Source organism: Gallus gallus, chromosome 1, assembly GCF_016699485.2.
Source record: "Gallus gallus isolate bGalGal1 chromosome 1, bGalGal1.mat.broiler.GRCg7b, whole genome shotgun sequence".
In the NCBI taxonomy this organism is placed as follows: Eukaryota; Metazoa; Chordata; class Aves; order Galliformes; family Phasianidae; genus Gallus; species Gallus gallus.
Window position 1 is genome coordinate 108241128 of NC_052532.1, and position 26236 is coordinate 108267363.

The 26236-nt window shown below is 40.2% G+C and overlaps 1 protein-coding gene across 2 annotated transcripts in view; it reads left to right on the top strand.

The window, feature by feature from the left end:
* Positions 1 to 26236, top strand: part of PCP4 (Purkinje cell protein 4) — a 58725-nt gene that overhangs the window by 21952 nt on the left and 10537 nt on the right. For both annotated transcript variants that reach the window (XM_046943353.1, NM_001278148.2), the window contains exon 2: positions 4622 to 4673. In XM_046943353.1, coding sequence (XP_046799309.1) covers positions 4622 to 4673 — 52 coding nt within the window. The remainder of the gene's footprint in view (positions 1 to 4621; positions 4674 to 26236) is intronic.

A 26236-nucleotide genomic window follows, 5' to 3' on the forward strand; every position in this document is an offset into this window, starting at 1 on the left:
CAGGAATTGCTCGTAGTGCACTTAGACAGGAAGTATATGGAAGACAAGGCTATATGAAGGATGTAGCTTTGTACGTTTTCTGTCTTGATTTATATCTAATTTATTGCCTTTAGTGTGTATGAGTGGGCATGCAATTGTAATGTCCCCAAAATACCACCTAGGGAAAGAAGAGAAAAAGCACTATGAAGTAACGATGCAGTAATGGTGATATAAATGTGCTTTGGGATCTTCCTGCATCTATAAGCAAAGTGAGCTCAACTGTGACTTATTTCATTAGTCTAAACCTCTCTGGTACCTTTAGATATCAACCAACACTAAGTAAAAATCAGCCTAGAACTTTGTTTCCTTCATTGTTCCTGGATGAAGTCCACACTGATTGCACAGATTGGAGGTACTGAACGGGAGATACTTAGTCCTGAAATCAGTGGGCATCGACTCAGTGCACCTCCAGATTGTTCTGCTGCAAACTAGGAAAATTACAGGCTGTACCTGGAAAACTTGGGAAGTCCTTAAGTGAATACTTATAACATTTTTATTTGAAGAAAAGTTATGAACTTAGAAGTTTCTAAAATTTATTTTTCACTATTTTTCTCATTCTAGTGCTAAAGCAGCTGCTTTTGTTAATTAAAGCAGAAGGCTGTGAAAAAACACCGATGAAATACTTTGGGTACATCTTACGCATTTAACAGAAAATTCGGATATCAGCACAGATAGCAGCACAGATTAAAGTCTCTTGGCATACAGCTGGCTGACCCATGACACAAATGTTTTTTATGCTGCGTTGTACCAACATGTATTTCCTTCTGTCACACACCGGATGCCTTTTGTGCTAGAGGCAGACCTGGTAGCAAAATGAGGCTTAAGAAAAGCCGAGGATTTGTGCACATTTCCCTGCTGTTCTCCAGTCGATGAGAACAGAGAATACTAATGATATACAAGATATGTCAGTGAAATAATTGTTTTAAAAAAAAATCTGATTCAAGGCCACACTCCTTCCCTTCCTTCCCTTCCTTCCCTTCCTTCCCTTCCTTCCCTTCCTTCCCTTCCTTCCCTTCCTTCCCTTCCTTCCCTTCCTTCCCTTCCTTCCCTTCCTTCCCTTCCTTCCCTTCCTTCCCTTCCTTCCCTTCCTTCCCTTCCTTCCCTTCCTTCCCTTCCTTCCCTTCCTTCCCTTCCTTCCCTTCCTTCCCTTCCTTCCCTTCCTTCCCTTCCTTCCCTTCCTTCCCTTCCATGTAGAAACAATATACTTTTAAGCATCTGCAGCCACTGCTTCACCGGGATACAGCATGCTATGCCATATGGGCCCTGCACTCAAATGAAGGATAAAACCATTTGACCCATTTGTCAGAGCTTCTTGACAGTCTCATCACCTGATACTGGGCTTTCCGTACCTCCTCAAAAATAATTCCTTTGGCCCAAGAAACTTCATAACCAATGCCTGGATACAGTCCCTAATGCTGAGGTGCAACCTTGAAGTGTAGCTGAAAGGGTCCGGAAATCTGAATGCAGGAAGGGGATGTAACAAAAAGCAAAAATTAGGTTTGGGATTGCAGGATAGGTTAGGAGAATGAATAGAAAACCTCACTGCAATAATTTAATGTTCTTATTGAAAAATCCTCCTGGCTGAAAACTCATTTTTTGCCCTTAGTTTGTACACCTGGGGACTAATTTGGTAGCTTTTACACTACATTAGCGAGCTGCAATGTATGGCACTAAGAATTTAACAGGAAAGTAAACCTATTCTTCTCCTACTGTAGTTCCTGGCAGTAGCCCTTTTTCCTTCATCTTCTGACAAATTGGGAGTGACTTTGATTTTTGGAGACATTTTTAATGATGTGCCTTTGATGTTCTGCAAAACCACTGAGTTAAAAATTAATATAGCCCCAAGCAGTCATAAACTATGTTTCCTCCTACGCAACGTAGCAACAAAACTGTTTATCCTGTTTTACTGGATAATCATTATGGCTTTGGACTCATGTTCATTTTGGCTCAGATGTTTCCTCTTCGATACCCAGTGGACAGTTTATTCAGTGCTTCTGTCCCAGTCCTTGCCTTACAGAATCTGGGGAACTTCAGAAGCTTTGAGTGATAGAAGATGGCAATGAGTTACAGGAAGCAAAAGGATTAGACTACTTTTAGCTTTTAAAATATGGTCAGCAACTTGGGGATTGCTTGTTTAAAAACAAAGCCCAGAAATTAATACTAATTTTTTTTTCTATTTCAATGTTTTTAATTTGATCTGTTGGCTTTGAGGACGGTACCTGTTGTACCAGCTTTTGAAGGACTTTAATCCGTTGTTTCTTGAAAATCCTCCTCCTCATGTTCAGTCCTTTGTTTGGGATGGCACTGGAAACCCAAGCCTTGTTTTGCAGCCTGGGGTAGCATCACGAAAGGTGAAGAAAGAAGCAAGAGGCTAATGCTAATAATATCAGCATCTTGAACATGTTTTGTTTTTAAGTAGGTGCAGTGAATGTATTGAAGTAAAATACTGAGGGCTTTGTGTTTTATATGGCTTTTTTTCCTAACAGTTGCAGTGCCCCGTTAACAAGAAACTGATTTTCTCTTTCAAATCCATTGGTCTTATTTGGAATACAGCACAGTGCTTTTAGATGAAATTATGTATGCAGCAGAGAAGGAAGGGCTATCAGGAGCTTGCTTAAGAGACTTTCAAGTTTTATTCTCTGTATGTCTGATGGTCCCCAAACAAGCTTCGTGTATTTAGTCTGATTTTAACCTACAAAACAATTTTGACCTCATGAACAGAAAAAAGTCTTCAATGACTGAAGCTGAGATTTCATTTATTTTCTTTAACAGAACTTTCCCCTCTCCCAGAAGGGAAATCCTGAGACATGAAATGCGTGCTTCCCTATTCCAGCACTGCATCAGCAGCAGACCAAACCTGACAGGTATAGCCTGGGGAGGAAAGAGGAGCCTTCATAACAGCTAGGCAGCACAGTCTGAAATACTCAGAAAGAAAACCTAAAAAAAGCATTTAGAAGTAATTTTTTAGAAAAGTAATATAGTTACTGGATTTTCACTTTATAGAAAATGGTATTTTATTTTTTGGGGAGGTCACGGTAATTTACACTGGAATCTTGCTTCAAATAGGGATTGCAACTGAAATATTGAAGTATTAACAAAGCTTAATTTAAAGGCATAAATGCTACTGTCTTTTGCAAAACTGGCTTCTGGGTGGATTTAGTGACTTAAGGCTGTTGTGAACTTATACTTTCAGATTTAAAAAAAAAAAAGCCCTTTAGGATCTTTTTTCTTTTTCTTTTTTTTTTTTTTGGCATTATTAGCCAAGTTTTTCTTTCCTGTTGTAGACTGTGAAGCTCCAGGGAGAAACAAAAATATATTTCCATTGCATGGGATGGTAGCTCTGGACTCAAAGTTGTTTTCTGTAGGGATTCCGTTTCATTGCACAGTGTGAGATGAGGCAGAGGCAGCGGAGCAGAGTCAAGCACTCAAGTCTGCCACAGGGAGGAAGATGAGAAACCTTACCGTGGTCATGTGGATGCACGATAGACCATATGTAGCTTCTTTGCTGTCCTCCTGAGGGGTTTGAAGAAGTTTTTCTTTCTCCCTCTGGCTTTCTATAATGAGAGCTAAGAGTAAACATTAAGGTTTTGTACTTACATTATGAATACCCTGAGAATGCAAACACAGTGGGAGATGAAGGACAGAAACTAGAGGAGTTTTTAATCAGCTGCTCCGCAGTAAATACCTGAGGATAAGTATGCCTGTATGGTTTTTCATAACAGAATGAGTATGATCGCCCATATTTTAGTGCAAACCATGTGGTTTGCAGTGCTGCTGCAGTTGTTAACTTTCCTGATGCATGAAGATGTGTTGCCTCTGAATGCAACTAGACTTATTCACTGTATAATTAATACTCCTGGTTTTTCACATGGGCATCTCTAGAGCATGGATTCTTTAATCTGTTTCAGTAATACATATAAGTATGAATAATTTTGCATAAGGAATGCAAATTTTACCAAACAAGTTTATTAAGCACCTTAATTCCACCTGTGAGTTGCTCCCTCTGAGGGATGCAGTATAGGGTTGGTTTTTTTTGAGTAGCCCTTCCTAAGCTAGTAAGTTATATAAGTGTAACCATGCTAATACAGCTTTGCCATGGTGAATATCTGTTTGGGCTGCACTGGCATTTGCTCTAAGTCACTTAGTATTTATTCACAGTATTTCGCATGGGATGTCATGAAGGTGTTCTGTAGACTAAGTGAGTTGAAGTGGGAAGTTCCATCTGTGCTTGAGGGCAAAATGGAAAGTCTGACCAATGTCAAAAGAATCCCACAAATGGAGGCATGGCAGAGACCCGAGGGAATGTCCTACTGTAGCTCATACCTTTGCACTGTCTTAACCTGACTACATGTACCCCATACTAAGAGGTGATAACAGTGTACAACTACATGCATATTTACGTAGCTGTGCCTAGATGGTACCCAAGTGTTCCTATTTTGACTATTGTTTTTTCTAAAGAGCATCGTAAGAGGGTGAGTGACTATCCAGGAGATTGAAGGGAAATCTGGCTGTAACTGCTAGCAATTCCAAGAGGACAACCCAAGTTTTTTCTAACTGCTTTTTCTTTCCCTTCTTCTACCAGAGACAAGGAACCGGAGCTACAAATGGAAAAGATAAGACATCTGGTGAGAACGGTAAGTGTAAGCTATATTTCTTGATGGAGAATATTGAGCCAATTAAATAGATACGAATATAGATATTTACTGTAATGACAGATGTCAGACAGCATTAGTCTTGTTTTTTTTTTTTTTCTGACCTTTTGCATGTTTTTGAAAAACTCTAAGGGCTTCATGGGATTGTCTCATTGTGTCCTTTGTATATTCAAATCATGTCTTTAAGTAGAGATTTGCTCCTGAGTTTGTACTATGTAAATGAAATATTAGCAATCATCACAGCTGCAATTAAGGCTAGAACAAGATAGTGTTTGGTATGTGAGAAAAGAGCAGAAGAGAGAAGATTAAATATTATAAGTAGTTGCTACATGAATGAGGAAGGTGTACAAAAGTAACTATTTACAAAGATTTGTCCATAAACATAATTTTTGTGGTATGATTGATTCCGCCTAACTTTAGGCTGATAACTGAAGTACTGAAGTTAGAAGCCACTTGCACAGAGCTCATCTGAGAGTTGATGGAGAGAGGATGTGAATGGGGCAGATCATAGAGAGTGACCATACAGCAAATGAGATCCTGACTTTGGTATTCCACATAGTTGGATGAATCTGAATGTATGCTCCACTCTTCAAAGGGGGCAAGTTGTGTTTTTGGCTTCTAACAAAAGGGACAAGCAGAAACCAATTCCTACTCCATAAATGGTACAAAAAATTCTATCTAGAAAATGTTCTCTTTGTTTTTGTTTTGTTTTTGTTTTGCTTAAAAAAAAAAAAGAAAAACAACTGAACTTTCAGTAAAAATATTTGGTATTTAGTTGAGAACTGATTTTATTTCCCATAGGAGGCAGAAGCACATTTCATACCAATGATCGCTCAATTAAAATCCTGTTACTATCAGCATTATTTTTCGGAGGAAAACATTTTGATCAGCTTTAATTATAGACTCACTCGAATATGAGGCAACATCCTTTTGTAGACTTCTATGAACAGGGGAGTGATTGAGCTAAAAAAAAAAAATGCTGTTTGCTCTGTTTGATCATCTAGCTCTAATCAAAAGAAGTATGTTCTGGTAGTTCATCTTCTCCAGTAAGAAGCAAGAAGAACGTAAGTGTCTTCTCTGAAAAGTTAAGGGTTTTGTTGGGGGGAGATCTTTGAGCAGTGATCTTAGATGTGCATTCTGGCCTTTGTGTTGGTCTGCCCAGAAACGTGGGGCCCTCTGAGGCAACATATCCTAAAACACCGAGTCTTTTTTCTGCTTAGTTTTCATATTACAGAGAGGTGACTTTCCCATAAGAGTTGTTTGCATAATGCTACAGTAAATGAAATCAGTAGATGATGTTCCCAATATGATAAAACACAAATTAAAGGATGAAAAAAAGAAATAAATATTTTGGCTTGTTATAGTGTTGAATTAGTGGGAACAAATGTACCCTGACAGCAAAGCCATTTGCATCCTGAAGTTAACAGGAGAGGAAGGCAAGCAAAATTATGCCAACCATTCGGGCAGCATGGAAAGCATGTTTTTCTCTTTACTGTTAGAGCACATTATGAACTGAGCTTGTTTACTATGAATTTCTTTACAAATAAAATCGCCCTGCTGCCAAATTTAGCTTAGATTTACTTATTCTGCAGCCTTTTTAGGGGCAAATTTCTTTTTCTCCTCGAGGAGAATTTTGACTGGGTTGCGTTATTAATTCAAATATACAATTCTACTTAGTTGTAGCATAGTTTTATGCTTAATATAAACAGGCAAATGCTCACTTCATCTTAGTTAGATAACGTCAGTTATTCTTGTAATGAAATTATAACCAAAAAACCCTGTCACCTACATAAAAGAGAGCAGCAGCAGGGGAGATAGAACACAGTCCCTTTTTTTCTCCCAAATCCACATACTTGCAAGAGGATGAAGTAGAATTGGAACTTTCAACCTGAGACTGAATTCTAAATCAAAGAAGCCGAAGAAGTCTGTCTGCACTTTATTAGCTGAATGTAGTTAGAATTTGAGCAAAAGTGATTTATTCTTCTGGAAATCGGGTGTGCTGTAAAACCTACTTAGAAAATTAATATACTGTGTATTTTGGCCAGAAGTCTTCAAAATGTGCACGTCTTAAACTTACATTGTGGCTGTTCTTATCAGCCACTCCTTCGGATGATCATTTCCCTGTCAAAATGAAACTTTCCCTCATGTTGGAAAAGGGAAGTGCAGAGGAAACAAAACCACCTTTCATTTTAGTGTAACATACAGAGTCATACTATGAAAACTGTTTGAGAAATTGAACTGGCCTAGTCACTGTCCTTGCTCTTGATTACAAATCCAGGAAAAATGGCTGAGAACTAGCCCTGACAACAAAGAATGATGCTCAGATCTTGTTACAGTTTTGGTTCACATAATGGAGAAACTGCTGTGGATAAAGTTGTATGTGGAGAGTGAATTTTGGGTCCATCTCTAGGATGAGTAAAAACTGGAGAAACTAAAACCAATGTCTGTGACAATAGTACTCTCCATCTTTGAAGATGTGTATGGGGTTGCTGTCGCCATAAAGCATTTAAGGAAACTAAATATCTGAAGGCTCCTTTTGTAGTAGTGGTAGGTTTGGTAGTTGTTAATGAATATGCGTTGTTTGATTTTGGGGCTGTGATACCATATACTAAGTCATATTTAGTCACCCCAGCAGTGGTCTCTCTTGGTCTTGTAAAAAAACCTCTGCTGGAGGTTTTTACAATAAAACACAAAATGCAGGCTGAGTTGATGCGGCCTTGTTCTAGCAGCCTTACTCACTGGCACAGGGGGATGTGCAATGGGAAAGACAGCTTCAGAAAAACTGCGTGGAGCAGTGTTGTGCAACAGTATGTGTCAGAGCTTGCGATAATGGGAGAAGAAAATCCTGTACACAAACTGTACTCGTTATGTTGATAAATGGAGTGTACCTGTGTGGGACCTTCATTCATCAGCAGTATCTTCCTGCAACTGCCTTGAATTTTCCTGCAGACTGCTAAGTGGTAGTGTCCCTTTTCACTTTCAGAGTACTGGGCATTAGCAGACCTCCACTGTATTTGTATAGTATACACCACTATATCCTGGCTTTATGCAGAACAAGCCAGTAATTCTTGAAGATGTATCTATATTATAAATACAGAATAATTGCTTGGGTTGGAGCAAGTTCTGTTGCTTATGTTGAAGGTTAACAGAAAAACTCCCAGTGACCACACAGGATGACATTTATCTGTCTTGACCTTTTAAACAAGTTGTAGTTTCATGACCTATAAAAGGGCAGATAACGATTTATCTCTTCCTAAAGAATAACAACTATTGCATTACAGTGTGCTATCATGGTATATCAGTGGCTTGGAAAAGGCTAGTGAAGTCAGTGTAAGAGTACCTGAAAACTTTAGTGGGCACTGAATGTTGCAAGATGGTATCATGCAATCTACCCTTTACAGACTAGCTCATTTAGCAGGGTAACAGCTACATCAGAACCAACTATTATTTTCTTTAGATTTACAATACTTCTTTTTCCTATTAATAGATCTCATTCTCTCTTCTGTACCTAATGCATGTGATTTTTAATTCATATTTGTAATCATTACTTCAGGATATTATATCTATCATTCAGCAATAGGAGTATTAACAATAATAAAATCCTTTTTTTTTTTTTTCCCCACATGATGAATTCTATAACCCCCCAGCTCTAAGTAAAAAGAAAATGAAAAATGAACACTTCTGAATTAAGTTGCATGTTATAGTGGAGTCAGCCTATGCAGCAAGGGGAAGACAGACAGAAGACTGAGAAACCATATCCATTTTTTTTTTTCAATTTCTATGCTGTTCTCAAGCATTTATCCTGAGAGTTCGTGATATTTGCTTTGGGTGGTTAGAAAACTGTAAGTGGATAAAGACTCTGGGTTTCTTCACCTTTTGTGTACATCATGGGTCGGCTCTGCACAGGAGCTTATCTAAAATGGAGGCATCTGAACTGACTTAAATCTGAATACTTCTAGAAAAAAAAAAGATTAACAATAACTGTAAAGAGTTGTATATGTCGGGATGGAGCTCTTATTAGTAAGTTTTCCTTTTTAAGCATCTTGTAATGAGGTCAACTGTCCATTCATCAACTTCAGCTGCTCAAGGAATTTGGTAAATTACACACACTGTGCCTGCTGCATTCAGAGGAGAATGCTAGGTCCAGCAGGGTAAATAATCATCTTCATAGTAAATAATCATCTTCATGAGGAGTGCTAGATCAACAGTGCATTATTTCCTGGCTAGAATTCGGGATCGTTATTATAGTAGACTTTAATATAAATATTTGTTTGAGAACTCAAAATTAATTTTCCACTAATATTCTCCAATGACTATTTAAAAATATACTGGTTTTGGGAACAGCCCTACAAATGAACTTGTGGAGAAAGATTTCAAAAAAGAAAGGAAAACATAAGGCTGATTTGTGTAAATATTTAAATATGCTCATGGAATGTGGGTTTGCCATATCCACCCAGATCTAGAGGTCACATTCTTCGCTCACAGGGAAGGATAGTGATTGAACTGTAGCATTGTAATGCCTTGTGCATTTTGTTTTTCCCATGGAACATAGCTTGTGAGGCAGAAGATGAAGCAGGTCTCTCTCTTTGATATTTCATCCTCACAGCACTAATCAGAAGTTGAGAAGGGTACCAACGTCTGGAACTATGTGTAGTACTGAATTTTCTTGGGTATTCTGTTAAGTGTTGGGAGGAAATGGCCTTGCCGTCTTAACTTTCCTCACTATGGTATTCTGCTAAAATACTCTCATCCTTTGAAAGCGGTGCCTCACAGAATATGATCTCCTAGTCAGGAAATGTCTCCCTCCCCCATTTCATTCAATTAATGCCCAGAACCAATTTTTGTTCTATCTCATAAAACTCACTGGATTCTGGTGGGGATTTAGGAAGTGAAAGATTCAACATGAGCCGGCAATGTGTGCTTGCAGCCCAGAAGGCCAACCATATCCTGGGTTACATCAAGAGAAATGTGACCAACAGGGTGAGGGAGGTGATTCCGTCCCTCTACTCTGCTCTCGTGAGATCTCACCTGAAGTACGGCATCCAGTTCAGGAGTACCCAACACAAGGAGGACATGGAGCTGTTGGAGCAGGTCCAGAGGAGGGCCACAGAGATGATCAGAGGGCTGGAGCATCTCCCCTACAAGCACAGGCTGTGAGAGATGGGGCTTTTCAGCCTGGAGAAGAGAAGGCTCCGAGGAGACCTTACAGCGGTCTTCAGTACCTGAAGGGGGCCTACAGGAAAGCTGGGGAGGGATTTTTCATAAGGGCAGGTAGTGACAGGACAAGGGGAAATGGCTTGAAGAGGGTAAATTTAGACTAGATATTAGGAAGAAATTCTTTACTGTGAGGGTGGTGAGACACTGAAACAGGTTGCCCAGTGAAGCTGTGAATGCCCACTTCCTGGAAGCACTCAAGGCCAGGCTGGATGGGGCTGTGAGTAACCTGGTCTAGAAGTAGGTGTTCCTGCCTATAGCAGGGGGGTTGGAACTAGCTGATCTTAAAGGTCCCTTCCAACCCAAACCATTCTATGGTAAGTGTGAAGTGAGAATTATTTGCTGTACTTCAGCCCCCAAATCTCAGAATAGAAAGTATGTGTTTCAGTAACATTTCTAGATGTCTGTGCACCCATCAAATAATGTAACACCTTCATAAAGCCTAAATACAAAAGTGTTTGAACCCTTTGCATGGTTACGTAAGTTGTATTTTGTCATGTACAGATTGCTCAGGCTCAGACAAGGGTGTAAAAATGCTGTGTGAACTCAGTGCTGTGATCTGTAGCTGAGAGCATTTCAAATGAGAGCTAGGAGAAAGCAAGTAATTCTGGATGAGTAGCTATGCTGTTGAGATGAGTTTCATGGTAAAAACAGTACAGGCAGCCTTATCCGCTGAATTTCAGGCACTTTCCTGGGGACACCCACACAAAAGGTTTAGCCAGAACCAAACCAAATATGTCCCAGGTCCTCTTCTGACCTGTATCTCTTCCTTTGCCCTCCTGGTCTGTGTATCAAGGAGTCTAGCAGGCTCCTCAGGCGGCCAGCGTGTCTCAGCTTAAGATAGGTCTAGCCTTTAATAACAAGGCTTTCAGATTGTTCACAGATCTTCCCTAGAGAGGATGCTGAAAGGAAGAGAGGGGAATTATACGGAAACTTCATTTCCTCTCCTAGGTGAATTTCCATTTCTTGAGGCCAGGGACAAGTTTAAGTTCTCTCCAGAGAAATGCGGCGTGCTTATTTATCTAGAAGAGTGTTAACAAGGATAGTTCACCAAAAATTTTCGTATCAGCAGCTTCTGATGTTTTTCTCACTACAGAAACTTTAAAAGCAACAACTTGTTTGATAAACTGAGCACCTTCTTTACTGGAGCTTCACCTACCCCCACATGTCTACACACACACGGTGGCCATCTGGTTTCTGGGGAGAGCTGTCTGTTAGAGTTTAAAGGAGAGAATACACCTGACTGAAACTTTAAATAGTTTTGAGAGCCCAGATGCTGTTCGTATTCTTCTGTTATCTGACGTACCTGGCGTGATATTGTGTATTACTGCTGGATTTCATCTGGTGAGGAGGACCTTTCATTTTAAAATGTTCAGTCAGAAGCATCTTAAAGCATCTTATTAAAAGTTTCAGCAATGAACAGAGCCAGCAGCGCTCATGTAGTCCTGGCCAATGTCCTGTCTTCAGACTTCCCTGGAAGTTTTCATTTTGTGTATTGTTTGCAACTACTCTCATGACTTCCAAATAAGTCCATCTCTAGATCACAAAGAATATTACAGTATGCACATGCAGTGTTTCTATGCGTATGCTGATGCCTAATGTTAGTTATGCAGCTTTTCTGGTGTGTCATTTTGTTGTTGTTTTGTTGTTGGTTTTTTTTTTTCTTAAAATAACTGCACTTAAGAAGAAAACAATGGTTTCCTGTCTGAAAAAAAGAGTACCAGGAAAGCAAGTCATATGCAGAAGTTCCCAGGGAAAACAAAACAACAACAACAAAAAAACAATCCAAAAACAAAAACAAAACCAACAAACCAAAACAGGACAACTATAAAGAACTATTTCAACTTTTTAAAGTCCTTTAAAGGACTGAAAAATATGACTTCAAAATATTTTGCTCCCCCCTTATTTCTTCTTCCCCTTAGAGGTCCCTTAAATCCCCAGCTGGCACCTTTGAGTTGGAAAAACCCTCACACTTAGTGTTCCTGCCACAAATGAATCTGTCTAGGTACTTATATGGTCCTCACCACTGTAGTAACTGAATGCCTTCCAAGTATTTAAAAATAGAGATAACAATAACAATCCCTGCCTCGTTTCATCTCTTTCTTTCCAGCTTGCTACAAGAATAACTTGATTAATTTATGAGATCTTTGTTGTGTACACAGTGCCTGCATATAAGCTGGGATACGTGTGTATATATGCCTGCTTACGCATTATGTTTTCAAACTGCGTGCGTACAAATTCAACTCAATTTCTGAAGCATGTAGAAGTGAACACATGTATATAAGTGTACATACTTACCTATGGTCACTAATACACTCTGCTCCTTGGCACATAGCTCCTTTTGCAGGAGCTAGCAGTTAGTATAGCTGCAGCCATCCTGCAGCACTGTGATTAGAAATAACCCAAGGAAATAATTATGAATTATGCTTAATGATGATTCAGTTTCAGTTGTTAATAAATGATTTTGGTCCTATTGCATTAGTTATTGTGCATACACTTCAGGAACGTTTATACTGTCAATAAACCAAGCTCAGTGAAAACATAGAGGAGTAGTGAAATTACCTGAAAGAAAGGAGCCTTAACAATGCTGTTAAGTCCCAGACCTGAGCCTCTACAAGATGCCTGCAAGATTATTAGCATATTCATTTGTCTTTTGGTGGTTTTTGTTCATTTGTTTGTTTGGGGGGGGGTGTGTGGGGGGGGGGTATTTGCACTGCCTGTGCCCTTGACTTCAAATGTGTTCTGTTTTTTGTTTTTTTTTCTGACTTCTAGTTTCTTCCCTTTGCTGATGGCCACAACTTTCCTGTTTTGTAAGGTTTTGTATCAGCTGCTTTGCCATAGCAATGATCATAGAATCATAGAATGGTTTGTGTTGGAAGGGACCTTTAAGATCAGCTAGTTCCAGCCCCCTTTAATAGGCATGAATATCTTCCCCTAGACCAGGTTGCTCAAAGCCCCATCCAGCCTGGCCTTGGATGCTTCCAGGGAGGGGACATCCACAACCTCACTGGGCAGCCTGTTCCAGTGTCTCACTACCCTCACAGTAAAGAATTTCTTCCTAATATCTAGTCTAAATTTACCCTCTTCCAGTTTAAAGCCATTTCCCCTTGTCCTGTCACTACCTGCCCTTATGAAAAATCCCTCCCCAGCTTTCCTGTAGGCCCCCTTCAGGTACTGAAGACCGCTGTAAGGTCTCCTCGGAGCCTTCTCTTCTCCAGGCTGAAAAGCCCCATCTTTCTCAGCCTGTGCTTGTATGGGAAGTGCTCCAGCCCTCTGATCATGATGACTGTGTAGCTTTGATCCTGCAGCATTTTGCATCCAGGCATTTGGGAGGTGTCCAATATTTTTCCATTTCAGTGGACATTTGGACACCTGGAAGGTGGTCTAATCTCTCATCGTTTTTTCAGAAGCCGGTGTGTAAAGATAGGATAGGGCATTAGGGGTGAGGGAAGCAGTTGTAAATTAGGGAAAACAAAAGCTGATAAAGCTCTGGTGATGCTGGTGGGTTTTGCCATTCACATGATTCACAAATATGCTGGAGTTCCCATCAAGTTGATGAGGAAAGGCAGAACTGAAATTATGCCTTTGACAAGTACCACCATATTTCTTTTGGAGATCAGTTTGTAATTATCGGTGCACTGCCTGCCTATGCACCAGGGTAAACAAGACCTCTTTCTATGACTGGCACATAGCTGACATGCTCTGGCTTGCTTCCACAAATGTGTACTCGTCTGAAACAATGCTGTCATCAGTACTCTGAGAAGAACATTCAGTTCTGCTTTGCTGCTGCTAAGAGCCCAGATGAAGAACCCAGGTCAGCTAGTTTCTAGATAGGCCCAGTAAAACTAATAATGTTACCTCTGGAATGAATCTGTTCATATATCATCATGTATAGTTTGCCAATAGTATATAAGCATTAGAGTCAATGGTACAAGAAGGGTGGTGTATTGACACTGGAAGTCCTTGGAGCTAGACTGACACAAATTACAGATATTTCTTTCCATGTCCGCAGACTCTAACAGCAGGTGATTAAAAGGCCACAAGAGGTGGATGTAGCTTAGTAGCATGATTTTTCTAATTTAGTGGAAGTGAAAAATGAAGGGAGAGCACAATCAATGCACAACAGAGGTTACCAGAATTTATTGTTACAGAAACATCACTTTAACTACACATTATCTTATTTACTTCATATGATAGGCTTTTGTTCTGTTTCCAGAAGATATGGTTTTCTAGATGAAATGAGAAATCTTTTCCACTTATGAATTCCTTGTCCATCAGTAAGTCACTAAAATATATATATATTTTTTTTTTCTGATGGTTTTCAAGCTTTCAATTTGTAGCACAGAGCCCTTAATACACTTAGCTTGATACTCCAAAACTAGCTTGCAGTTTGGTACTATCGGGCTACATTCTGCAAGCAACTGGCATTTAGAACAGCATGATTAAAGTTTGGTCCTTAGCTGAACATCCTTACAGGAGGTAGTAAAGTCTGCAGAAAGGAACTGGATGCTACAGCGTAAACCAGTGCATCGCCAGTCCTGACACTCAGAATTGGATTCTAGGACATTATATGAAGTGCCTAGGTTCCCCATACGTTGCAAGAAGTTTCTCATCTGATTATATCTTGGGTTCCTAGGCTGAACAGGAGCCATTAAAATCAATGACAGTAAACTCTGCTTCCTTTTAGAAGTTTGGGGTGGAATTCCTCTTTTCTGGCAGTAAATGTGTATGTGTGAGAGAGCTAAAGCTCTACTTATCTCTCTATTGACAATTCTTCTGTGACGTGATAGGACATGCAGAGATGGGATTCTGAAAAGCCAAGGTGCAGATAGAACTGAAATTGGCAAGGAATTTGAAAAATAACAGAAGGGATCCTTTAGATACGTTGGGCAGAAGATATAGGCAAGGGAGAGTGTACTCCCTTTGATAAATGAGAAGGGAATATTGGCTTCAACAGACATGGAAGAGGTTGAGGTTTCTCAATAAACTCATTGCATCAGTCTTCACTGGCAGCCAGGCTTCCCACTTCTCTCATGTACCTGAACCTCCAGGTTAGGATTAGGTGGGCAAATTCCCCCCCTCGTAAGAACAGAGCAAGTCTGAGACTACCTTATGAGGCTGGATTTGTACAAGTCTATGGGGCCAAATGACATGCATCCCAGGGTCCTGAAGAAACTGGCTGACGAGGTTGCTGAGCCACCCTATCATATTTGAAAAGTCATGGCTGACAGGAGAAGTCTCTGGTGGCTGGAAAAAGAAAGCATCTCTCCAGTTCCTGGGCAGCCTGATGTGGTGGGTGGCAGCCCTGCCCATGGCAGGGAAGTTTAAACTAGATGATCTGTAAGGTCTCTTCCAACCTACGCCATTCTATGATGCTTATTAGAATGAACTTCTCTGGAGAGCTAGGTATTTGGAGATCTCAATCTGATTTAGGAATAAAATGGCTTCTGACTTGCTCAACCCTGTCAAGGCTGAGGAATCTGTGGATGTAACAGAAATGCTAAGTCACAGCCAGAACCAGTGATTGAGCACCTGGTGGGAAGGCAGGGACAACCTGGGGGAGCTCAGGTTCATGCAACGAACCTGAGTAACCAAAAGGTATGGAGCCAGTATCCATCCCTTCCCAGATCTCTTTTAATGGTTGGCAGTGGAGGTGAGGGTATCTTGCTGGAGATTCCTGCCTATGGCCTTCTGAAGGTGAGCAGCTTCTTTCCTTTGTTTCTGTATCCATGGCTGCCGCACTTGGGCTTATCTTCACTTGGGCAGCCTGGAGCTTTGCTACCCTGCTGTCTTAGCTATGTTTTCCATCACATTACAGTGTTGCAGTGGGTAATATTACAGAGTCTGTGTGTCTCTGAAGTTAAACAGATGCTCAATGGGGTTTTTCAGTATATCAGCTTTGGATGTGGGCATCTAATTTCTCCTCAGTTCCATCTCAAACAACTCTGTTCTTATTTAGATCTGGTCAAATTTAGCTTCCTTGTGCAACCATTTCCTGCCGTTCTCTGTATGGAAATCTAGCATCTAAATATTTCCTGGCTTGAGGAGGTCTTTGTTAGCTAGGATACTGGTTTGGAAAGCATTTGCTTTGGTCAAGCACACTCAGTTCATTTTTTTTCCTCAGTCTGAACTGGGTTAGGAATAGGAAGGACTGTGAAAAATAGATGTTTTCCAAGGAGGAATTTTCAAGAGAAGAAGAAAGTTAAAGAATGTCAGATATGGAAAAGACATTTCAAGAGTCACAGTAGAAAATAGGACAGGGTATTTTGGCAACTTTTTGGAGATACTGTCAGTACTGCAGAGACTGGAACTCTGCTCTCAGCTCTTCTGGGGTCTCATAGCAGTATTATTTAACAGCAGTTGATGAATGAGTATTCTAACTGTATTTTGAGTATATCATCTTTCATTCTAATTTATACTGAAAAAACCCTGAGACTGCTGATTGACTCTAGGTAGAAAAGCATTAATTATTTGTTAGGTATTAGTGAAACACTGGTACTCCACACTGACCAATTTACCAGCTCCTCTAAATGCTGCCAATAAAGAGTGGACGTGTACAAATGTATTCATTAGCACAAACTAATTAAAATCCAGGCTAATAGCCAGAAAAAGAATACTTTATTGTAAGATTTTTGAATTCATTTTATGTATTAATCTAACACTAACTATCCTGGCTCCACAGTTTCTAATCTTAGTTAGAAATCTCATGCCGAGAACCCAACCACTGGACAAGAGCTAGCCTTTTGGATTGCTTATGACTTTTTAACCCTACTTCTAATTTCACAGCTATTTCAGAACTGCTCCTTCCTGAGAATATATTGCAGCAACTCTTTCAGACACAAAGTGTAGGATAGAGTCCCTTGCCAGAACATCTTTAGTTTGATTGCACCATGGTGATGCATTAACTTCTGATGCAGTGTGACTTTTTTCTTCTGTAGTTCACAGTTTTGGTTAGCCTCAATCAGTTCTTTCACTTCTGTAGTTTTCTTTTTTATGAGGGCTTGTTCTTTTCATTCTGCCTGTTTTACATTTGCAGTGTTTTCTCCAGCTAGACAACGCTGCTCTGTCCTTTTCAGTATTCTTAAAATAATTTAATTCTCGTTAAAATTGGCAGTGCCTTCCGTTATTATTTTTCTGCCTTTATCAATTTAGAGATTGTAAATGTATAATTCAGACCAAAAGGTGCTAGATACAAAGATGGCATTGAGTCCATTCCCCTCACCCCTCCATTCTTTCCACCACACACTGCAGTATGTGCCTTGTTTTAGTGACAGTCCATAAGCTTTTAATTTCATCATATCCCTCTTATAGAGAGGGAGGCAGATTGGAGAGGAAGGATCACTTGTATCTACTGCAATTACATCAGTCTTTCCCCATTTCAGGGTGAGGGCATAGGGCTGGGTAGTACGTGACCTGGAGATTGCACCCTTCACTGCTCTGTCTGCGCAATATCACTGCAGTGTGTGGGAAATGACTTGATTTCAGTATTTTAATTTCAAACCAAATGACAGAGCTTCTGAAACTTATACTTCCCATTGAATTCAGGTGAAGGGATTCTGCTACAGCTCTGCAGCTGTAGAGGCTGCAGTGAGTTTCTGCCTGCATTTAAGAAGGGAAGTAAAAAGTAAGTATGGTGAAAATTCTCTGCTGGATTGTCTGTTTTGTAGCAGATGTGGTGCAACTAATCAGAAGGATAGGAGGGGAGAGGTTAAATACAGGCTGAAGATAGGCTTAGTTTTCTGGCCTTAGGTTTCACTGAATTAATGCTCAGGGTAGGGTAGAGTATCAGGTGTGGTACCTTTGAGAAAAGATGATGATGTTGCTGCTCCTGTGTAATAGTAGAGCTCCAGTTATGTTTGGGTAGCATGATGGAGGTGCATTTGTCCCCATACTGGTTTATACAGCAAAGATGAGAACCTGATATCCAGATCCAAATATCCCACTTGCCCCTCACCTTCAGTAACCAGCAGCCTGAGCTCACACAGAGAAGGAAGTTGAGACAGATTCTGAGGTAGCTGGATTCAAGGCTGTTTGGCATCTCGAAGCAGCTACATCTTGGTCTAGCAGTCAGCAGGCTAATTGCTATCAGACAGTGCAAAGCACGGGTAGAATATGATCTCATCTAATGATTTTGTTCAAAAAGCAGATAGCAGTATTTTTCACTAGCAAAAATTTCTTTGTGACCTTTACAAAGAATCTATTCTTAACTAAACCTTGAAATCTCTTGTGAGATCTGCCTTTAGGAGACAAAGATGTGTTCTGTTGCCTAGAAGTTGGAAAAAACCAACACTCCTATCTTCTGCTATTCAAGGGGTAGGAAGGCAGATGGAAGGTGTGTGATTTGGGACCTCTTTGTCAGCGAGTGACGGATGCCGTCAGTGGAGGGCACAGACATGGGCTTTGCCAATCAGTCATGAGTCATCATTCTGTCAATAAGCACCACTTTGTCCTGTCTCAAGACAAACTTAAGCCTTTGGGTTAAACTCCTTTTTCTTTCAAAACCAGGAGAAAGAAATAGCTCAACTGGACTCCAGTGCAAAGAGCTCTGGAGAATGAGGATCTGTGGACAGTATTGCATATCTGCGGCACAGTGGTAGATAAACCCAGTGGGACCAGGTACGTGGCTTAGAGCTTTTCTGCCTGCGTGCAGAAGTCTGATGCACATTGCCTGCACTGACTATTGGAACTCTTTCAAACTGTGACCCACGTGCTATGCCAGAGAAAAGCATCACCACTATTTTTGAAGTATTTTTGGTTTTTGAATAAGGGATCACGTAAATAAAAAGCAAGAGATTGATTCATAAGATGGAGTTCCCTGGTGTCTTCTGCTGAAAGCCATCCCATTTTGGAAGAGCCTCAAAAAGAAGCTGTCATTTTTGACTGTTTTCTCCATACCTGCCATGCCACAGGCAGACCTTCTAAGTAATGCAACCTAGAGACTGTTCTCAGATGAGGCAAAACTAGTGTAGAGTTTTGGTCTTTATTCATCATTTTAAGATTATTTATGCTAACACTAGCTTTTTCATTATTACATGGTAGACTGGCTGAAAACCAGAATGAGTTAGAATGAGAAAACCTTTTTTTCCTCCATTCTTTTTCCTCAGTAGAAAGTGCTGCACACACATTCAGTTAAGATATCTACAACATGTAGTTTCCAGTGCTTTGTAGCTTCTCCTCTATGAATGTTTGTATGAGCTTCTAACTCCTATTGCGTTCAGTTCTAAGTTTCAGTTTTCAACAAACTGAAGTGTGAGGACATCCACAACTCCATTATTTCTGGAGTGTGCACTGCACAAGATCATTGAGAAACTAAATAGATCCAAATTTACTCTAAACTTGATCTGAAAGCGTTTTATAACTACTGTAATTGTGATTTCACGCAATTCTTAGGTGATCACAGTAATTTCCTACACCTGTAAGTAGTTTTCTCCAGGAAATAGTACCATGAAGCATATGTAGGGGTATCTCTCTTGACTGAACTTTCAGGATATAAACTTGCAAGTAATTAACCTGAGCTGAGACAGAGCAGCTGCTTCTATTCTGCTTTGTGTTTGTGAGGTTTTTGGCCAAGCAGCAAGAGGCAGAGTACAGATCCTACTTTTGTTCGGCACAGCTTAACACTTCAGCGTAATTGTTGAGTTAGAAAGCAATCAGCTAGTTGTCAGCCTCCTTTTCAGGTGTTGGCCATACCTTTTGTTGTAGTAGGTTATGCTGCCTGGATGTGACAAAGCAATTGATAAACTTGACCAAGCATGCTAGAAAATAGAACAGTGAAAAACAATGTAGAATTTCCATTCAGGAAGTTCAATAAAAGATGTTTTGTTTCTCCCTTACTATTGGCTTGCTTGAGAGTAAAGTCTGATCGATTTGGGGAAAAAAAAAACGCAAAACACACTCTGGTTATTTCTAGAAGAGTCTGCATAGACTGAGGTAGGCAACAGAAAATAGAGACTCAGACCCTTAGTTGTTGCAAATTGCCATAGCTGTGATGTCTTCAGTGCTTACACAAGGCCCTAGAGGCTTTTGCTATCCTGGAACTTTTTACGAATCCCTGTCTAGTGTCAGTAGGTACTTTTCTGCCAGTGTGACTTCTCATTCTCCTTATTCTCATGAATAACATGAATGTGTCCACGAGAGTGGAGTAAAGAACGTGATGCAGTGGGATGCTCTGGTGTAATTCCAAGCTACTGACCCTACTGCCAGGCAAGTCACACTGCTATGATGGATCAAGTGAGTTGTTCGTTACTTTCTTTCCATCTCCATAAAAGCTGAAGTTTCCCTTTCATCTTTTCTGCAAGCTGTTTCTTTTCTGGTGGGCTTTCGTACTGTCTCTCTCATGCTGTGTTTCTGTCTCACTGCTATTTCTTTCTCCTCCCCAGAGAATTTCATGTCTCCTCAGCACAGATAGGTCAAGCACTACTTCATCCTCTAACTGCCTCTGCTTATTTTCTCAGGCAAGCTTCGTTTGCATCTATGTTCAAGAATGTTCATCATAAGAGGGTAACTGACTAATGCTCTAATTTTTAGAGTCATGATTGACCCTCAGCTGAAGTCTCTATTTTCTGCACAGTCTCACAAAACAGTTACTGTTTTCCAAACTAGATTTGACCGGGGCTTAGGTGAGTGGACAGCACAGAAACACTGGAAAGAAGAGCACCACGTTTAAGGAGATAAAGCAGTCTTTAGAATAGTGGGATTGGAAACGAGCACTTTCAACTGTCCATTTTTTCTTCATTGTCAGGTTGGGAATGAGAGAGGGAGTAAACACTGGGTTTCCGGAGGAAAAGAGAGTAAAAATATTTGATTTGTTATCTTTACTTTCAGGTCTGTAATTCAAGCAGTAAAGAAAATGAGGTGCATTTTAGTTAGGAGCAAAGGAGGCTGGTTTTGGGGTGTACTGTATACTGTGCATTCTGCACACGTCAACACTTGTAGTGTCAGCTGGTGACTTATGTCCTAGCTTAAATCTGTTATAGCATTAACCCAGCTTGTGTTCTTCGATGCACAGGAAAGACATGAAATTTTGTCATTCTTTTAGATGTTAACATTGTTAAGCTCATGTTTCTTGTAATCCTCTGAAATAGAGGAAGGAAAAAAGCCTATATAGATTAGAAAAATATGGGCTGGAGTAATGATCTGAGGTTGGTCAATTGTGTGTGTCAGCTAAAATGGTGTTTCAGATTGGTTTTATTGACAATCTGACATGTCTGTAAATCCAAGCAGAACTCAGAGTGTCTGTCAAAGCTTAAATTCAGGTAAGGGAAAATGGTTTTCTATACATTTCAAATAAGCAACAGAGTTAAGCGCTAGAGAAATCCTCAATCACAGAACATGTAAAGGAGAGCTTTGATTAGCTTTTGTGTTCTGTATAATCATTATAAATAACAAAAACAAAACAAAAAAATTGAGGCTAAAACTGTGAGGAATCATTGGCAACCCTCAAAACACCAACACAAGAATATCCACATTCCCTTTTTGACCCCTCTTCAAGATTTTGTCTATCTATATCTTTATTTCATTTATTTACAGTCTCTACTCACCTTATGTATACTTGTTTTGTTTACTATTGTGTGGATTGGTGGCAAGGCTGAATCACCGAGCTACTGAATTCTGCTGGTTATCAAATCCCTTTTCAGTTGTATGCAGCCTTGCTGAAATTCAACTGCTTCAGATGCAATTTGCCATGTTGGTTGCTTGCCATCAAGCAGAACTTATTTTGGAGGGGCTCAGCAAAGTCATCCCAGTTGTTTCCAAAAACGAGTTTTGAACAAAATGCTAGCATGTCTACCAATTAAAAACAATTTCTGGATGCCTCTACTTGGATTGCTCTGAACTATTACCATTTTGAACAGAAGCTTGAGATTTATCGTTTGAGATGTGGCTTTTCTATCTTCAAACATTGCCAAGTTGTAAACGTTTGGAAAGATGAGCCTTACATTTGCATGCATTCAGTGAAGCAGTTAATTTTTTTAAATCACTGAGCAAGGTAGTAAGCACCAAGACAGAAAACAACAACAACAAAAAAACAATGCTGTCTTTGTGGGGCTTGAGGAACGTAGTTTTTTCTAATTGCTTCTGCTTGCTTCTGTAAGCTACGTTTTGGTCAGGAAATGGAGCTGTGAGCACGGTGTGCTTTCTGTATTACCAAGGCACCACAGTTACTTAGGAGGAAGCGTACCTTCTGCCTTGAATCCACAGGGGACAAAAAGTACAGCTATGAGGTCAAAGGATGGAATGTTGGAGTTCAGTAAGTCCTGTTGGGAAACTACAGCCTCAGGATATTTAGGGAAGGATTAGTAGTTGTGAATGGAAACTGGGATTAGAAGGGAGGAATGTGAAAAGGCATGTGGTAACTGGAAGAGGCCAAGAGCCAGTTAGTGTGGGAAAGGGTTGGGATGGAGTTCTGAAGTTAGGGGATACTCGGACACAATTTTGTGGACTAGGACTAACTAGGTAAAGAAAAGGCAGTGTTGAGGTCTACAGGGGAACCGTGATGAGGATCTTGGCTGAGGAAGAGATGGGGTTAGGCCAGAGTTCTACAGAGAAGGTAGAACAGAAAAGGCCACCGCATCTGAAGACATGGATGAGCAATGAAGTCCCTGCCCCTGATGCTCATACCTTTCATCTTTTAATTGTTCCTTTTCTGTCAGCCATATGAAGCCCACCAGCAAAATATGCAGTTCATCCCATTTCCTACTGATTTTGATTGAGGACAACAGTCTACTACTGCTGTCAGTTATTTAATTAAACAAAGAGGTCTTTGTGGTGGATCTAGCAGTTTCAAATAGTTGTGCTGAAGAGCCATGTGGATGTCCATATGTTGCAGCAGAATATATATTTTCTTCAAATCTAGGAAACACAACATACTCCTAAGACTATAAAGGTCGCAAAGTCAAGAATTTGAAACAGGATTTTCTGGAGTTAAAGCTGTCTGCACAGAATTAACAGAATTAATTGCACTGTAGTTTGTCATACAGTGACTTTTCTGTGCTTAACTTTGCAACGTTAATATCCTTTCAAGATAGCTCTATGCGATAAACATGCAACTTAAGCAGGAGGGGAAACCTTTATTCCCTGGCCTCAGTTAGATTTTCATGTCAATTAGACTATCTGGCAGTGGGCTTAATAACTCTCTAATTGCAATTGCAGCACTTTGCTAAATCAATGCCCACCCTTCCTGAGAAAATTGTTTTTAAGTAGCAGTTGTTAAAATGCCTCAGGTGAAAACTTAGTGAGGTAAAAAGGAAGGTAGGTGGAATAGGAAGCCTTTGTGGCTTCTAATCTCACCTGAGTAAAACTTGTCAGTTTTTAAAATTATTTTTGCATTTTCCTTTTAATTTGCAACATTTTATAGTCAATAGCAAACTCCTCCATCATTTTACAAATTGCAGGGGTGCCTTGTGAATCTACAAGGGTATGAAACATGTAGCATACATTTACAGCAAAGAAGTTCTTTTTGAACCTTGCTGAGGCTTACTGTCTAGCACTTCTCAGTTCATTGCATGAAAGTTTTTCTTTTTAAATTATGCTTGAGATATGGGATCGCACTCCCATCCACTATGTAAATATTTTTATTAAAAAAGGAAAAAAAAAGAAACACCCAAATCACAGTGTCCTCCTCAAATGAATGAACGTGTGCAGTAACCATGTCCCAAAATCTCTGTGCAGACTAATGCCCTTTCTCCCTTTTGTCTAACTGTAAACCTTTTCAGTACAAGGCAGAGATCTATCTGCATAAGGGAGAAAGACTGTCACAGGCACAGGGAAATGTGATTCCTATGTTTTGAGGCCGTGCATACATATTCGTAAAGGTGAACAGGGCTATGCTAAGGGGACTCTAGTAGAGTGGTCGTGCTTGAACTGTGTTTGCTGGGACTTCTTAGGAGAATGAGGTGCTGCTGAACCAGAGTGGGAATGAGAAAAGGGAGGGTTGTCTGTTTTGAAGAAGGAGGCAGGGAGTATTCCAGGTGACAGAGGTCTTGTTCTATAGCTCTGAAGGCTGGAAAGCAGCCTCACTTGCGGACCAGTACTTCATTGCCACCACTTTATTGGCAGCTCAGGAATGCACCGTACTTCAAGCACGTACAGCCTTTCTTTGTGTCCTTGGTGTACTGTATTGGTTTGCAAAGTGCACCATCTGTCAGGAAAATGAGACCATTTTCTCCTCTCTGCTCCATAATCTCCTGACATACACAAAATGTTAGTAGTATGGGCTTAACTTCTCCTTTCCCTGTGATTTTTTTTTTTTTTTTAATTGGGAAACCATGCTTGTTTCTACCAATATCTGAGGGAAAAAAAAATTGTAGATATGATTTCTATACACAGTCTGCAGAAGGTGGATATTCTTTCTCCTTGCTACACACCTGAGAATAAGCCCACTGCAACCTAGCCTTAATGATCTACACTGTACTCAGGTGCTTGTCAGAACCTATAACTGCATTCTCGTGGGAGAACAGTCCCTCTACCTTTTTTTTCTGAAATAGGATCTGGTTAAAAAACAGCACTGTTGACTCAGTGCCTAGAACCTCCAAGGTTTGGAATGTCACTTTTTCATGAGATGGTCAAAGGAAAAAAAAAGTTCAAGCAGGGTTTGAAGTACTCTCTGGTGCCTGACCTTGCTCATTAGTCTCTGCTACTTTGAAAAAGCTTGGAAAATTACATTACCCAATGCCATCAGTCCTCACTCAATAAATACAGGCACTAAAGTCAGGAACAAGAAATCCCACAGAGCTTTGGTATTGACTTGTTAGAATTCCAAGCTTCAGCCTTACAGTACAGTAACTGCCTATAAGTAATGAGCGAGCTGCTGAGAAGGACAACTTGCCCTTCTGGATATGTTCCTCACTCTTCAGAAAATCTATTCATTGCCATTTTTCACTCTGTTATGCCAAACAGTAAATTGTCCTGTGTGCCAATAAGGGCTTCTCTATTACGCTGAGAGAGGAAATTTGTGGGAGAGCTGAGCTGTGTTCATGTTCTGTCTCAGAGCTAATAGACTTATTATTAACCTTAGCACCAGTTTCTACAGCAGGAAAAAAAAAGACTACAATGTGTGATATTTGTGTAATTTTTCCATTAAGGAGTGGTGAAGTGCTAATTCGTGTTATTTGGCACTTAAAGAACAGAAGCATATCCTTCTGTAAAATCCAATTTCTCAGCTGACTCAGCCAGGACTTCAGTGCCGAAGCCATGCCTCCTCCTCACCCATAGGTGCTGCATGGGGCCAAGGAACGAAGGAGAGAGGATTTGTGTTGGGGAACTGGACTGAGAGGTATTCAACTGTGTTTTATGTGTGCTTCAAGAGTTTCAGTCCCTTGTCAGTGAGGACCTGCCTTGGCCCAGATCGGCAGTGAGAAGCACCACTAGCAATACCTTTAAGACATTACTCGTCTTTCCCAGCACATCGGACCCACCCATTTTATTTCTCCTTTTTGTCATCTCAGTCAAGAAGTCAAGTGATGGCTGCCTCTGACGCCTGATAAGTGCAACAGAGTTCCTTTTGAGTATCTCCACTTTTCATCAGAGTGCCTTATTATTGGTTAAATAGCACAGCACAGATTTTAAGGTAGTTTGCAAATTCAATTGTAGTTCTCACAGCAACTGTCGTTTGTCTGCTTATTCAAACAAAGTATTCGATACTGCTTGTTGTGGTGTTAACTGTAATCCCTTTTAGGGAAATAGAAGTCTTACCGAGGTACTCTTAAAAGAAGGCTTATATAAATGAAACGTTTTCTCCTTAGCATGCAGAAATACATGCATACAGAAAAATTTACTATCCTTGAAATGAATGGAAAGTATGGAAAGAGGTGCTGATATGTTTTTTTTGTCTGTTCAACTGTTTATCTTGAGTAATGTATGCAGACTGTTCAGTCAGCTCCTGAGGGAACATAAGGGGATCCAGATCAGCTGCACAACTGGCAGCTTCACTGGCAATCTCAGCAGAAGGAACAAATGTTCATTTTGACCCTTTGTTGAAGGTGAGCTGTTCCCTTCCTCACTAGCAATGGAATGGAAGCACACAGATGGAGTAGTATGAGAAGGCGTGCGCTACTTCTCTTTATTTTGTCTTCCTTCCTGAAGCAAATAAGGTTTCTCAGCTGCTGGAGTGTCAGCACAGTACCATTTGTTCAGTCTACATAATTTATGTGATGAGAAGGAATTTCACATGAAGCAGCAAATAAGTTTGTCCATATGAAACTCCTCACTGTGGTTCAGGTGTCTCTCAAAGTCAGGGAATGCGATCCATTGGATTAAGCATCGATATCAACATTTGAGCTCATCACCATGAACTCCCTTTGTAGCTGATAGAGAGCTAGATAATATAAGAAGGG